Consider the following 15,832-nt stretch of genomic DNA (forward strand, 5'->3'; position numbering starts at 1 on the left):
TTGAAATGGCTTTCATGTTTGGCATTGACTGAGTTTCTATTTAATACCCAAAATTTAACTTTTGGTCGGAGAGAGCTCGTTCGATAGGACTGTGAGTTAAGTCCGGCTGATCCAGTGAAAAAGGCTAGATTTCGGTTCGTTTAATAATACAGTTATTCTGTCACAGATCGGGCAGTATAAAAATAATTGTATTGTTGAGGGAGACGGGTTCTGAGCCTATTCATTGGCTCAGTTAATATTTGTTCTTTTAAAATACTAAAGTCGCGAATAAACCAGTGGATGCCAAAGTGGGAAGCCATTTCAAAAAAAGGTAGGTGACTACTGAATCATTGTTCTCAAATTTTCATAGCCACAAAGATTGAATCATCATTAGCAGCAAGCGAGTTTTTTCCCCATAAAATTTATATCAATAATGCTTTTATAATCATACTAATCTTGTTTGTTTAAATGTAAATATGTTAAAGATTCATTAATTAAAGTTTTAGTTATTCTGTTCTCTTTTGTTATAATAGTTCTTTTCCCCCCTCACATAATTGGTGAAGGCACATCGTGCTTACAATACACATTCACACATCGTATCTCTCCCACTCATACTAACTCTCTCACTTTCCACACCGTTCACGCTCTCTCTTACTCTTTCTCTTTTCCAAACACTTTTCACACGGTTCACACTCTGCAGCCGACCTAACTTGCAGTTCGGTAAGCATGCTAGATTTTCAGCTCAGAACAACACTACCGGGCTTGGCAACTTATTCCGAGGCAAGTTGGAAATTTCTAACAGAATTGCATTAGTACAAGAAGACAAACGTGATAGCATTTTAACCGAACCCCGTTCACTGCTTCAACAGCGCTTAAACTCTTCTTAGCTACTCAGAAATTCTCTCCAAAGTCTTGAACCCCGTGCTTTTCACTTGTATGCACATGCTTCTCACAATGAGAGAAGCTTCATGCATTCTAGGTAATAAGGATATCGATTATAAAGGCACAGAATCAACACAGACTTTGTTCCTCAACAAACTTTGTAACTAGATATTAGTGGGACACAAGTGGCTGCCTTCAAGTTTACTTCTTGAAGTTCACCGTATTTTTTAATAAAAAAGTTATCATATACGTCACGTTGTTCCTCGATCTTGAACTTTTGAATGATGCAAATTATTTCCCATATAAATTTATCATCGCCATTGGATTGAAGTTTAATGTAAGTGATTAAGTGAATTTCATCATGATTAAATATAATTTAAATATTTGTATTTAAAATATAGCTGTGTTTTGTAAACCTAGTTGTTTTCATAGTTGTGTTGTCAGTCTTTAGTTAGCTAGAAGGCATCTTTCGAATGGAATAGAATAGAATAAATCTATTAGCCCAAAAAACAGGATGTCACAATAATTTGACATACAGGCCAGTCTATACAGAGTGGGTGAAAAGTCCGAGAACGACTTAATATCTCATACACAAAGGTAATTGACCAAGTAATAGTAAAGTAGTATTTTCAATTCGAGTAGGATCCACAATCACATCCACCATCAAATAACCTTTGTGTATGAGATATTAAGCCGTTCTGGGACTTTTCACCCACCCTGTATGTTTTAACAGCAAAACAACACTTAGTCAATTACATGATTGAAATAACATCAATCGGAAACCTTACAATAGAGTAAGAAATCAAGGTGAAACTTCAAAAATATTAGCCTACATTATAAGCTGAAATTGATTCATGAAAAAACTGTTTTATTATTATTCTCTCTCATAATTCATTATTCTCCCAGAAAGGTTCCAATCCTAGGCTTCATTGGATTGGAATTCACAGATTATTGACCGAGCGAAGTGAGGTCCAAGATTCAAGTCGACGGTTTGGCATTTCTCTTAATGTTTAAATGTTTATATGTTGCCCATTTACGGCAAAACGTGTAATAGATTTTCATGAAATTTGACAGGTATGTTCCTTTTTTAATTGCGCAATCCAATACAAGGTTTTTGGAAATTTTGCATTTCAAGGATAATAAAGAAATCGGGAAGGAGCCTCCTTCATACGCTAATATAAGAGTAAAAATCAGACTATAGAATATTATTCATCATAAATCATCTGACAAGTGATTACACAGATGTGTGGAGAAGCCAGACTATTGCTGTATTCCCATGAGGTCTATAGTTTTCAATCGGGTACTTGTGGATGAGAATACTGCGGGAGGTCTACTGTTCACAGAACTACTAGTATTGTAAGATGTAGCTTAGAAATTGGCAAGTCAGTTTAGAAAATGGAACATTGAATCATCTACAAAGAGTCAGCTATCTTCAATTTGCGCCAAAATGAGTGTAAAGCGGCATTGATTTGTCATCCTCAGTTCTCAGAATCAACACATTAGGAGTTCATGAACAATATGAAATATTTGTGTGTTAGTATTCTTATTGAGATAATTTTTTTCAGTCATAAAAATTCTACACAGTCGAAGTCATGATTAACTCAAACATATTCCACGTCACAACAATTTCTATTGGTGCTAGTATTCTCAGTACTTTGTTCTATCACACGGCTACAGATGGCAGCACGTCATGGGTCAAGCTCTAGCACTAGTCAAACACCTTCTGATTGGCTGAAATTTACAGATGCCCTTCCCACTTTACAATGCCTCCTATTGGTTCGCGTACTTTCACCAACTTTGTTCCTCATATTTCTACAGATAGCAGCGCTTCGTGGCTCACTTTCTACTAGTATCAGAATGTGATCGTACTTGACGATCTGATCTGGTAAGAATTGATGTGAATATTTTAGTTAAATCAAGATATCAAAATGTACTTTCTATTAAAAATTCAAGCAACGATCATACTTGATATGGAAATAATAATTCTCTGTAATAATTTATGTTGCTTACAAGTAACACAGTGTCTGAACTACAAAAAAGTTCTTTGTAATAAGTGTACATTCTCGAATAGAATAAGTGAGGCTAAATGAAGAAGACTGAGAAATTGTCAAAAACCACTGATTTATTGATAATTAGAAAGACCGGTTCCGGTTTTTACACCATTGTCAATCTTTGATAAACAGATAAATAGGGAGTTTATCAGAGATTGACAATGGTGTAATAACCGAAACCGGTCTTTCTAATTATCAATAAATCAGTGGTTTTTGACAATTTCTCAGTCTTTTTCATTCAATATGAATAATTACCACAATATCAACACCTCAACTACACAAGAAGGGATAAGTGAGACTATTTGTTTCGAAGGACTGACTGCCCAACTTATTTAATTTGAGAATTTGTTAGAGACACTATCATCTTCCAGTGCCACTTTTATTGAGAATCAATTTTAAACTTTATTAAATCCATATCATGTCTCATTTTGAGTTAAATTCACCAGATGATTTAATCGAGTTTGAGTTTGTACTGTGCAAACGGCCCTCAGTGTTTGTTCATAAGTGATAAGAGAGTAATATTTTAGAAACAAATCTCTGTAGCTCAGCTATGAACTTATGAACTTGTCCAAATAAATTAAGATTTGATATATGAATATAAAACTTTTATGATAAACTGAAATAACTGTTGACTAACCTCGAAACCCTTAACCAAGAGTGTTTCTCTGGAGAAACAATACTCTATATCTTAGCTATGAACTTATGAACTTGTTTTGATTAATGCAGATTTGAAATATCAATATAAACTTCCATGATAAATTGAATTTAACAGTGGACTCACCTCAACACCCTCTGGCTGCGATCATACTTGACGATCTGGTCCTTGATGTGTATCTTGTGCGAGTTGCGTTGCCTGACGGCGAGCAACGCATGCTTGCCGCGTGGCACCTGCCTGTGTTCGATGCGGTAGTAGCAGGTGACGTTGCGTGGATACACGCCCGGGTAGTTGGGCGACTGGATGCGACACGGTCGCTGGTCGCAGCGATCGAGCACTCGGTCGCAGTAGCTGCCGGCGATCAAGTCGCCGCGCCAGCTGCTGTTACCCAGACGCAGATGTGCGTCAGACGCTTTCAGTAGCTTGTACGACAGTTTGAAGTCGAAATTGTAACCGATGCCCTGAGAAAAGAAAACAGAATTCAAGGGATTGTTAGAGAAGAAAAAGAAGAGAAGAGGAGTTACAGAAGACAAGAAGCTGTCCTAGAAATTCTGACTAAATTCTAAATTCTAATTGGTTTATTCATAAAATATTACATATTCACAAAATATAAAAGTGTTATAAATTACATGAATAAATTCTCCCTGCCTGGATGATTTGTCCGTGTGCAGGGAGGAGTCGCAAATTATCAGACAGAGGGCAAACACTAGCAATAATAAAATAAATTACAAACTATGAATAATAAAACTGCTTCAAATAAACGTTAGCTTGGAACTAGAATTTGGTTGGCGATAGATTAAGCTGCATACTGATTTATGCGCTACGAACACGTGCTTTCCATCGCTTTCACTTTTGCTTTCCATCAGCTAATGCTAAGCTTATCATATCTGTATTCTACCGTTCCTGTACAAATACAGATATAATCAGCTAATGAAAAGCGAGTTTGTAACGCGAAAATCTTGTGTACAACAGCCATTGGCGAAGAAATAGAGTTTGTTGAAGAAAGGCAGGTAAGTTTGATACTAAGCAAATGATAATATTATTGGTTGGTTCCAATGGATGATAAAATAATTAGTTGGAAATTATAAGTAGGCCTTGACTGGCGAAAAAAACAAATTTTTATTTGGGAAAAATCCAGATTGTTACTCAGATCATTTGATTTGCTGCAAACTAATTGCTTCATATATCAACTCGTGAACAAGCACAAACCTGGTATTACAAAACATAAGTTGACAACAAAGATGATATTCCATAAGATAAATCATTATAATAATGATTGGATGAATGAATATTATCAAAAGAAAAAAATTTGGTTTCTCAGATATTTAATCAAATTATCTGATTAGAACTCTCAGCTTATTAAAAAAAAAAATTCTACAATCGACTTGTTCTGGCCAATTTGTCACATAACAAGTTGGTTCGATATAAGAAATGGTTGGTGACAAAAATGTTTGATTTGTTATCAGACACGAAAAAATAGGGGCACACTAGAATTAAGGGAGTTTGTTTTATTGAGAGAGATCTAATTGATTTGCTGGGAAATAGTGATCCTCTATATAATTAAATATTCAAATTGATCCATGCACTTTTTCTTCCAATAAAATAATTAATTATTATCACGTTCTTGAACCAGGTATTGTAAATGTTCCAACATCATCTTACAGGATTTTTTTATTGTATTATTTTATGTATTTCCTTTGTGGAAGATTCACTTGATGATGGCCTCAACACGTCACACTGGTTAATTGGATACTACTCTGTCATATAGTATGTACTATTCTTAAGTTTTTAAGTTTTTTTTTCTGAACCTTTGAGACTTTTGTATATTGGTGTACTACTTTCTTTAGCTCTATTTAATCTAATTTGTATATCTCTTCTTACTCGACTAGAATTGAAGCAGAATAAGTTAACCCAACTCACTGCCAACACACAAGGAATCTTATGTTGGCAGTGCCGAATATTACATTGATAATAATTATTGTTGTGCAAGTTACAATAAATGTCTATTTGTAGGTATTTGTATATGCGTACTATAGTGATTGTATTGTACAAGTATTTGTATGTGATTTTTGGCAATAAAATACAATTCAATAAATTGGATTCGCATAAATTCTTTTAAAACAGAGCTATGTGTAGCTATAACTTTCAGTGAAGGTTATCTCATATTTATGGCAGTTTGCAAAAGGGAGTTAGATCCTAGTTAGAGGCATGAGGGAATCAGATCCTAGAAATATCTCATTTTGGTGTGATAAAAAGTGAAATCACATTCCATACTCTCTGGTGATTCGTGATTTCGAAACTTATAGCTGGTGAAACTTGAAGCAGTTTCCACTTATATTTTCATCGGTCAATCACAAGTAAATACACCCAAATGAACAAGACTTTTCAAAGTAGGATATAATGATATAGAATCAATAGGTGTCTCCCTGAATGAACCACCCCCACTTGACCCCATAGAAAAAACGAACGAACCCAATCTTAGAACAGAGCTGTTGAAATATCGATCTCAATTCCGTTGAGCCTCAAGCAAAAAACTTCCGGCCCAGAAGTTGAGGTAGATTAAATTTTTTAATTGCTGCAGGGAATCCCTCGATACCGGGGAACACGTTGGCACGTGATTACTCCATTCCCCTGCCCCCCTCCACCACCCACACACGTGTGGAAATGAACTTGTTGGAAAAAGGATCTCATTAAAAAAAGGATTGGGAATTGGATCCGGTTGAGCCTGGTCTGGCTTCACTACTCCATATACTTTTCCACTCTCTGGGCAATCACAACGGGAACCAATCCATTGGAAAGCTTACCGAGTTTGAATTTTCCAACTCTCCATCGACGACATCTAATTTGGTCCCCGTCTATAAATTATCGCTGCAAAAATTGCGACTACATCATGCTCAAATTGAATGGCAGCATAATCGCATCGTCACATTATACTGTCAGCATTGGTTGGATGGTAATCATTGATGTAATTCATGAGAAATACTGACAGTTGAAAGTGAATTTGTTGCGAGCGAAATTGTAGTTGCATCTGTTTATTCAGAACAGTTTCGTCGATTGAAGCGTTTTACTGATTGCACAGGGTTTTCAAATCTCGAATGTATTTTTGGGAATTTAGTGATTCGTATGATGAAGCGAGGTAGCAACCGAACTAGATCGGGGTGGAGTCTAACATTAGAGTAGTAGCTTGGAAAAAACTATTTCATGTAATTACATACTAACATACTCTCTATATAGTATCAGATTGAAGAGTGGAGTAGAGCTTTACATTACTGGATACCATTGAATCCTATGCTACAGTATTGTTCTAGTTAGTAACAAATTTCAACTGGTGGATTATCACATAGAGAAAGTAAAGTAAATTCGTATGGCTTTTGTTGGTGGGGAGTCCCTTGGATGAAGTCTAGGATGGTTAGTTATCAACTTTTAAAATGTCATTTCAGGTATTTTTATTTGGGTTTCTTGAACGGTAATGTCTAGAATCATTTCATTGTTTCAAAAATACATTTTAAATCAATTATACGACTTGTGTACCAAAGTATTTTGATAGAATGAAGAAAAAAAATGACAGCTGAGAATTGTTTGTTTTCTTCTGTACAGTCACTGTCAAAAGTAAAAATAAAATATTCTGGCAAACAGACAACATTGCAAAGCTAGAGAGAGATAGCACTATCTGTTTTGTTGTATGATAGAAAAGGACAGCAACAGTATAATTGTCAATCCTACACTGCCATTATAACGTGGACCTCGCTATAGCAACATCAATGCAAATCAAATACTTCCATTACAACGTGGACCTCACTATAGCTTACTCGCGATTTCCTATGCTCTTCGTTTCTCCATTACCATATCTACTGTTGAGAATGATACAGTAATCAATGAGATTTTGAGAATTTGAAAATATGCCGTATTCATCATTTATCACGTAACAAGAATAGTTCTGTGAATTCGATGAATAAGCATATCGAATCATATCCTAGTTAATTAAGTTTGTAGCGTGAATATTGATGTTGTGGACCTTTTCCATAATATTGAAGAGACTTGAAATGTTATAAAAAAATCCATTTATTTATTTTTGTGAAAATTATTATTTTACATGAAAGTATGCTCCTGAGACTTGAAATGTTGTCAAAGAATCCATTTCATTTTATTTTTGATGAAAATTAATTCTTAACACAAAAGCATGCTCCTGTGAAATAATGATTTTTATTAAAATTAAAATAAACTGGATTTTTTGACGATATTTTAAGTCTCTTCAATCATGTCCTAGTTATTTCCAAAAAGTTAGAAATGGAATAAGAACTAGCTCGGATGAAATAAAAAAAACAACAGATTAAGTACTGTTCAATGGTTGATTAGTTCATTATAGCTTATTGTTTGTTAGATAATTCGAAATAGTACTATGACTAAGCACTGATATGAGTCATTCAAACTACATTTCAATCTGTTCAAATCACAAACCTACTTCATCAATTCATGTATTCCTTAACAATTAATTTCTCATATGCTCATCAGTGATTAGGTAATAGGTTTCAAGAGCCTGTGAATTGGATAAAACTCTACAATATTGAATGAAATCTAAAAGATTATTTAATCATATCAGATTGGATAGAGATAAAATAACCAATCAACCAGAATACGCAAACGAAACGATCAAAACAACTATATCCATATAGCTAACGTTCAAACTTGTAAGTTAAAATTAGAATAGATGAATTCCATAATATACATCGTCGTCGTCTTCTTCTACAGAGGTAGGCATTAATAGCTGTTCCGCCTTCAAACATTCTCCCACCTTTTTCTTTGTCTGCCAATACTTCTCCTCCCTTCTGGAGCATTCCAGAAGGAAGGAATAAGGATTTTGTGATTCAAGCGAAACGAAGTGCAGTTTGAATGGCTCAGTGCTTAGTCATACCACGAATTTTATAACAAACAATACATAATTGAATTATTGATTCCCCGTATACAGTACTTAATCTTGTTGTTTTCATCTAAACGAGTTGTTATTTCACCTCGGATATGCTTATTCATTGAATTCACAGCATTATTCTTGTTACTTGATAAATGATGAATGAGACATATTTTAGAATAAGTCCAGTTCCATAATATGAATTGAAGTAATGTAATGATATCTCAGATATTCTTCTTGTTCACCAGTTCCAGATATTTCTTATCGACTTATTTACTCATCTTTTGATGTCGTAATACTGGAGAATTCTGCTAATTAATTAATAGTTCTTAGATTCGCCAACCAGACCAGACATCGAACTGAAATTCTATATAATATGAACTACTGGTGATATATGTTTGAAAAAATTTGCAAATTGTGTCCAACTCATTCCCTCTAAATAATTAGAACAAACAGCTGTTCATTCATGATCAAGTTTAGTGATGAGGAACGAGAAGTATATTGTTCCAGTATTTTGATGACATGAATTGGAAAAAAATCTCCTTACCTGCTCAGACAACCGGTCGAGCTGCAGTGTGAGATTGAGCGAGGGAGCTTCCGAGTAGTAGACAGTGTACCCCCAGGCGCTGCCACACCATTGCCCCCCTGTGGCCGGGCGACCACCCTCCCTGATGCTCATGTGCCCATCCGGGCATCCCTCCAGGGTGAACGACACAAATCGACCCACTGTGAATGTGTCAAATGTCAGCTGCAACAAACACAAAAGAAAAGAAACATTAGAAGATTGAGAGTGAAGTTCAAGATCTAAAACAAGGATTAAGAGTGAGCTTTTAAAATTATAACTTGAATAATGATAAACTGAGAAAACAAATTCAATCAAATTGAATTTCTTTAATATAAGTTCTTTTTTAGAGAAAATAGATTGAAAGTTTAAGATCTGAAACAAAGATTTAATATCATCATCATCATCATCATCATCATGGATTAGGCTTTTCAAGCCTGTTCCGGCGTCCGTCTCTTCCTCGGTCTACCAAATACTTCTTCTGCCTATTGGCTTGTGGAGTAGGGCATTCAATGGCAAACGGTCTTCAGGCATTCTAAGGACATGATCTGACCACTTATTTCTATATATCATGTCCTTATCAAACTCAACACTGGTTGGACATCACATTCTTTCCTTATATTTTCATTCCGAATCTGATTGTGCATTCTTTGAATTGTCTAAGGAGTGATTATTAAATGAAGAAAACAAATTCCATCAAATTAAATTTCTTTAATTGAATTCTCAATTAAAGAAAACAAAGATAAAAATATTAATATCAAAGATTAAGGCCTGGTTGCACAAATGCCGGTTAAATTTTAATCGTGATTAACTTCACGAGAACCAATCAGAGAAGGCTTTTTTGAAAAGACGGCTTACCTGATTGGTTCTCGTGCAATTAATCACGGTTAAAATTTTACTGGCTTTTGTGCAACCGGCACTAAGAGTGAGGTCTTAAAGTATAACATTCGAAAGTTAACTCTGTTGAAATTTTTATTGTGTGATCACATGTGCTTTCATGTGCTAGTGCACGCTTGGTTATGCATGACCAAGCTTGCAGATGAGAAACGAAAATCTGGAAAGAACAATATGAACACACACACTGAACACGTGCACTAGCTGGTTGCGTTCAGTGTAAGCAGCTGCATGCAAGTCACAACGTGTTTCAATGGCACTTTCCAGATTTTGTTTTCCGGCTCATGCATGATCTGAAGTGCACTTGAAAATGTATTTAATTAATTTCTTACTTATTGATTTCATTGAGCTGTGTTTTTTGTTATCTTATTGCTTGTGATTGTGGAAAATTTGAATTTGAAAATAAATAGAATTTTGAATTTGAATTTGCACATATAAGCATTCAATATGATCACACCCTAGGTCACTCTGAATAGAACACACCCGGACATTCAAGGTGAATATTTAACAACACTTTTTTGATGAGAAATGTGGAATGCATTCCACTGAATTTCAGTGATTCCAACCAAAGTGTTATCAGTGATTATTTTTATTCGATTGAACCAAATTCAATCAGTGATTATTTTTTATTTCAAACCAAATAACAAAATACAAATTGCAAAAATGTGAGAACTTCATGGAATAATTTTTATTCAATTAGATTTTCATTAAATCATTCAATAATTTTTGGACACCACAGTACTTTGAAGTTGACTGCAACAAGAAATCTGATTTGGAGTTTGTTTGCTTATGATTGGTCATTGAACCAATTCCGCGAAAAACGTCGATTAATAAATGATAAAGGATCACTGACAGGAAATATTCTAACTGAAAGAGAGTGTGAGTGATAGTCGAGTATCAACCAATTACAAGCCTCAATGGAGATAAAACAGACTCAATAAAGTCTGGTGTTGACCTGCACAGTGCTCATTACAATTAACAAAGTTTGTTATTGTTTATTTCAAATTAGCAACTCATTCTCTCGATCGTTTGTACTTTGTGTACTCTATAAATTAATTAACGAATTGAATAGTATTTTAATTGAAATCCTGGAAATCCTATTGACTCGATTCCGTGAGTAATTAATGTTATCTCCTCTCTCACACAGCATTCCTGTCAAACATGTGTGGAGCATATTTTTAATGTTAATGTTGATTGGTTTAACTCACAAATAATAATTTTACCTACATTTCATCATAATAGCATCTCCACTTTCCTATTCCATAATTTAAAAATGTTATGTTTTCCTTGTTTTTTAGAGCTTCTCTATTCTCTCAAATCTCCTTTTAATAATATCTTCTTTATTTGTTTAGTCTGAGAATTTCCTGTTCTGAGTCATATTCAGAACTCATAGAGTATTCAATGTTCGAAGTGATACATTATCATTTTTCTCTACTGGATAATGCGCGAATAATATTCATGCTATTCATTGTTAACACATATCATGTAACTAATTTTAATAAATATATTATGTGATGTGTTATTTATAATCATTGTTATCTTTTAACGTTTCAATCAATGCTCATTCAATATCTGTAATATTCTTCTCATTTAAAGAATCTAATTATTTTTTCAAATTCTCATAGCATAGTGTTGTTTTCCACAATAAAACACATAGTTATGTTGTAGTTTAGACACTATGTTTTAACAGGCTGGTAAAGCTTCTGCAGAAGCTTATGCTTCTTGAAAATCAACATGTTTGACTTTGCTGGTTGACTAGTCACGATAGCATATATATTACTTTGTATGCTCGTATCGATGGTTGAAAAGGTTTTCTGTCCAATTGAAGTTCTAGCAATGATATTGAAATCCTATTCATTACTAGGGTATGTATGAATTTTAAGATTTCACAATTAAAAAAAAAGAATATATGTAATATAAAGATGAATAATTATTGTTGAGTATATTTCGTAATGATATTTTGTTAATTAGACTAACTAGTAGTTCTGTGAACATTAGACCTTGCGCAGTTATGGACCATAGCCTCCTTTGTCCATCAGAGTAATTCTGTCCTGTACTATCGTGTCGGCGAGATATCGGTGTGAAAACGACTTATGGCTGTTGGAATACTGGCAACAGGTCAGCCCGAGTTGAAAGCAGAGAAAGGTCCAGAAAAAATACTATCCTAATATATTGAGCGAGCAATTTCTGTATATATTTTTATATTAGGTTATTTATATTTATCCATGATTACTTATGTCCAACGGATCTTGAAAACGGCTCTAACGATTTTCACGAAATTTGGAACATAGTTGGTTTATGATATAAAAATTCGATTGCACTAGGTCTCATCCCTGGGAAAACTCGCTGAACGACATTAAAAGGAACGACCTTGGAAAAACAGCTCAGACTTTCGTCGTCTGTGGATGATAAAAAATGAGTGAGCGAGTGCGTCTGTGAAAAATCAAAATATCTCATCCCCGAAATTCATAAGCTAATGCATACCCAGCTGTAAAATATAAACACGATCATTTTAAAGAATTGTGTACTGTTTATCAATAAATAAAAATGTCGAGCGAAGCTCGGTGCCCCGATATTGTTAATTACTATACTATGTATGAATTTTAAGATTTCACAATTGAAAAAAGAGTATATGTAAAAAAAGATGAATAATTATTGCTGAGTATATTTCGTAATGATATTTTGTTCATTAACTAGTAACTAGTAGTTCTGTGAACAGTAGACGTCGTGCAGTTATAAACCATAGCCTCCTCTGTCCATCACAGTAAATTCTGTCCTGTCGGCGAGATATCGGTGTGAAAACGACTTTTGGCTGTTGGAATACTGGCAACAGGTCAGCCCGAGAGAAAATACTATGTTAATTCCAGTTATTAATTGTATGCGACATTGCATGCAGCTCATAGTCCACAAAACAGCTGATTTTTTACCGAGTAACATTGAGATATTTATTGCATGCGTCATTGCATCTACTCGACACCTGATTTATGATGAATAATTCTATAGTCTGATTTTTCACGGTAATATTGGGCTTCAAAGAAGACTCCTTTTCCTTTTTTATTATCCTTAAAATGCAAAAAAACCTTATATATATGTTGACTTGCCTTGTACAAAGTACTTGTATACCAAATTTCATCCAAATCGCACAATAACTGCGGTACAAACAGACAAAAGCCTATCAAGTCGAAACTAAGACCTCAGCTTTGCTTCGGTCAATTATTTCCATGAAGTTATTGATAAAAACCTTCGAATTACATTCTAAGTAATTGATTTATGGATTATCAAATTTCATTAGTTTAAAATTGGGTAACAACTAAAACCCACTCAGTACATATTAGACAATACTCACAGTAAGTTCCTGATCCATTAACGAGCTAGCGGAATTAACTAGATACCGGAAATATTCGTTGAAACTGCAACATTCACGAGCGCGACGACATGGAGGTCCGCCTCACTTGAAATTCGCGATGCGATTGTTCGAAACAAAGGCTGAGGTGACCGTCGAAGTTTGACAAGTTATGACTGGTAACGTGCTAACGTGCGGGCCGGCAGACAGGTCATGGGTGCTGCGTGTCGTTTACCGGTTGCCATGGTAACGGCGCTTGGCGGCACATTTAAAATTTTTAAAATTATTGCCGACTATGTTTCCACACCTGTAGCGTTATACTGTTGAGCATTGTTGGATGATGATTTTGATGCGATTGGGTCTGAGTATTCAGGAACTATGATATCAGGTATATTTTCTATTGAAATAATTATTAAACAAGAAGTAGGAGAAGATGGATAAGGTGGAGTAGTAGGAGAAGAAAAATGAGAAAAGGAAGAAGAAAATTAACAATGTAGAAATATATAACTGTGCAACGAAATATTTCATCTCAATCGATGGAAATATATTGTTATTTTAATAAATAAGAATAAAAATTGAAATCTGAGCACCCTTTTATTTTCTGTTATTTTTATCATTGGAGAATTAATATTTATTTTACAGTTTTGAGTATTAAGTAGAAGGAATTTTGTTATTAATTCGGATCTTAAACTTCCTGAATTCAAAATTAATTGTTTCAAGTGTTTGTGTTTTGTTTCAATGTGGAAATTAGTGAAGAATTGGAAAGTCGCACATAACCTTTATTTGGACAATTTATTTTATGAAATTGGGATGAAAAGAAGTTTTGGACTGTAGTCAATTTCTTTGTCCCTAAGTTGATTGTAAATAATAAATAAAATATATTTTCTTGACGGATAAAATACAATCGATTTATTCTAAAGAAGAATCAACATCATTGTTAATACTACCAGATCATCGAATATATTATTTTATCAGATATATTGGTATCAACTATTCTCTAAAGAAGGCAGTTGCAAAGGCAGAGAATCGGCAATGCTGTTCAACAAGGATGGCAACATCAATGTTAATCAAATACTGCCATTACAACGTGGACCCCACTATAGTTCTCAATTGAGAGAAAACTGTTTACTAGTAGCTCTGTGAACAGTAGACCTCGCGCAGTTATAAACCACAGCCTCCTTAGTCTATACTGTCCATGAGAGTAAATTATGGCCTGTCCTGTCGTGTTGGTGTGAAAACGAATAATGTCTGTTGAGGTTGGTGTATCAAAACTGCTAACATCAAGAGCTAATCTCCTTCAAGACATACTGGCAACAGGTCAGCCCGAGTTGAAAGCAGAGTAAGGTCGAGAGAAAATACTATTGTAACTGGAGGAAATGTTTATGACACTACCCCACACCTGACATCATATTGTAATTGGAGTAACGGGAGGAAGCCAGGGGGAATTATGATAGGACTCCATGTATCAAGGAAAAATATATGATAATTGTTTTATAAATTTCTACTCGACTATTAATCCGTATGAACTATTTCAATCCACGGTTGGGAGCTTTGGATTATTCGTTCATCCAAATGCCAAGATCTTCACTATTGTTTAACAACACCTGTTTTAGCAGCTAAGTAACTTATCACGAGCCACGAACGTCAAATAAAAGATTTGTAGAGATATTACTGACATTTATTAGTTGTATTCAAACATAAAATTATTGGTCATCTTTGAAATTCTGTTACATCCAATCATAATCTGCGCTGTAACCATCCGGTTAATTTTTTTTATTCATGTGGTAAGAATGCATCAAACAGGTGAGATATTATATGACATGGTGTTACTTTTCAAGTGATACGGTTATATATATATAAGGTTACCTATTCAATTATTTGTTTCAAAATTACAGCATTAGACAGTAATTCCAATCAATATTTCTCGAATTGAGACTTTATCGCAATTAAAATTTGGACAAGAACTTGCTAACTCATTATAAAATTTAGGGTCTCATTTATAAATTGTCAATTTATCTGGTCAATCTATCCGAGCTTAATAAATAATTTTGGCACTCACCATGGTATCAAAAATTCAAAAAATAAATCGGCATTCACAAACACTCACATTTACATTTTACCTACTTTTTCCATACTAAATGCTTTTTAATTAAAAGAAAATGATAATAAGGAGATTTTTTTATCTGAATAGGCCAAAGCCTTAGAGACGATTCGATTAGAACTGCGCTTATCAACTCAACTTTTCTGATTGGCAAGAAAACAAGTGGAGTGCCCGGCCTAATTTCAATTTAGAACGTCGTGATTCAAACATTTCCAAATACGTTTCCATTAATTTCGTCACGAAATTCAAGCCAGTACTATGGAAATTCTAGAAGACTGTTTGATTTAGAAGAAGATTTGTAATAATATGGATGAATAAGAATCGAGTTAGCCAAGCTTTTATAGCGACGCAAAATTTAGGCACTACTTGGTATGTGAATAAACTATCAAAAAACAAGTGTCACTAGAATTCATAATGGAAAAATTTAGTTCAATTCCGATCAGTTCAACAACCTGAAGG

The 15,832-nt window shown here is 34.4% G+C and overlaps 1 protein-coding gene across 2 annotated transcripts in view; it reads right to left on the reverse strand.

Annotated features, from left to right (window-relative positions):
- Window positions 1-15,832, reverse strand: part of LOC111051716 — a 546,966-nt gene that overhangs the window by 86,718 nt on the left and 444,416 nt on the right. The window contains exons 1-3 of one of the 2 annotated variants that reach the window (XM_039436103.1): window positions 13,276-13,371; window positions 9,021-9,221; window positions 3,694-4,028 (exon numbers count right to left, since the gene is read on the reverse strand). In XM_039436103.1, the coding sequence (XP_039292037.1) occupies window positions 3,694-4,028; window positions 9,021-9,221; window positions 13,276-13,293 (554 nt within the window). In that variant the 5' untranslated portion in view covers window positions 13,294-13,371. Of the gene's footprint in view, window positions 1-3,693; window positions 4,029-9,020; window positions 9,222-13,275; window positions 13,372-15,832 lie in introns of those variants that run through there. The other variant, XM_039436102.1, reaches the window with a different exon arrangement.

This window comes from Nilaparvata lugens, chromosome 10, assembly GCF_014356525.2.
Source record: "Nilaparvata lugens isolate BPH chromosome 10, ASM1435652v1, whole genome shotgun sequence".
Classification (NCBI taxonomy): domain Eukaryota; kingdom Metazoa; phylum Arthropoda; class Insecta; order Hemiptera; family Delphacidae; genus Nilaparvata; species Nilaparvata lugens.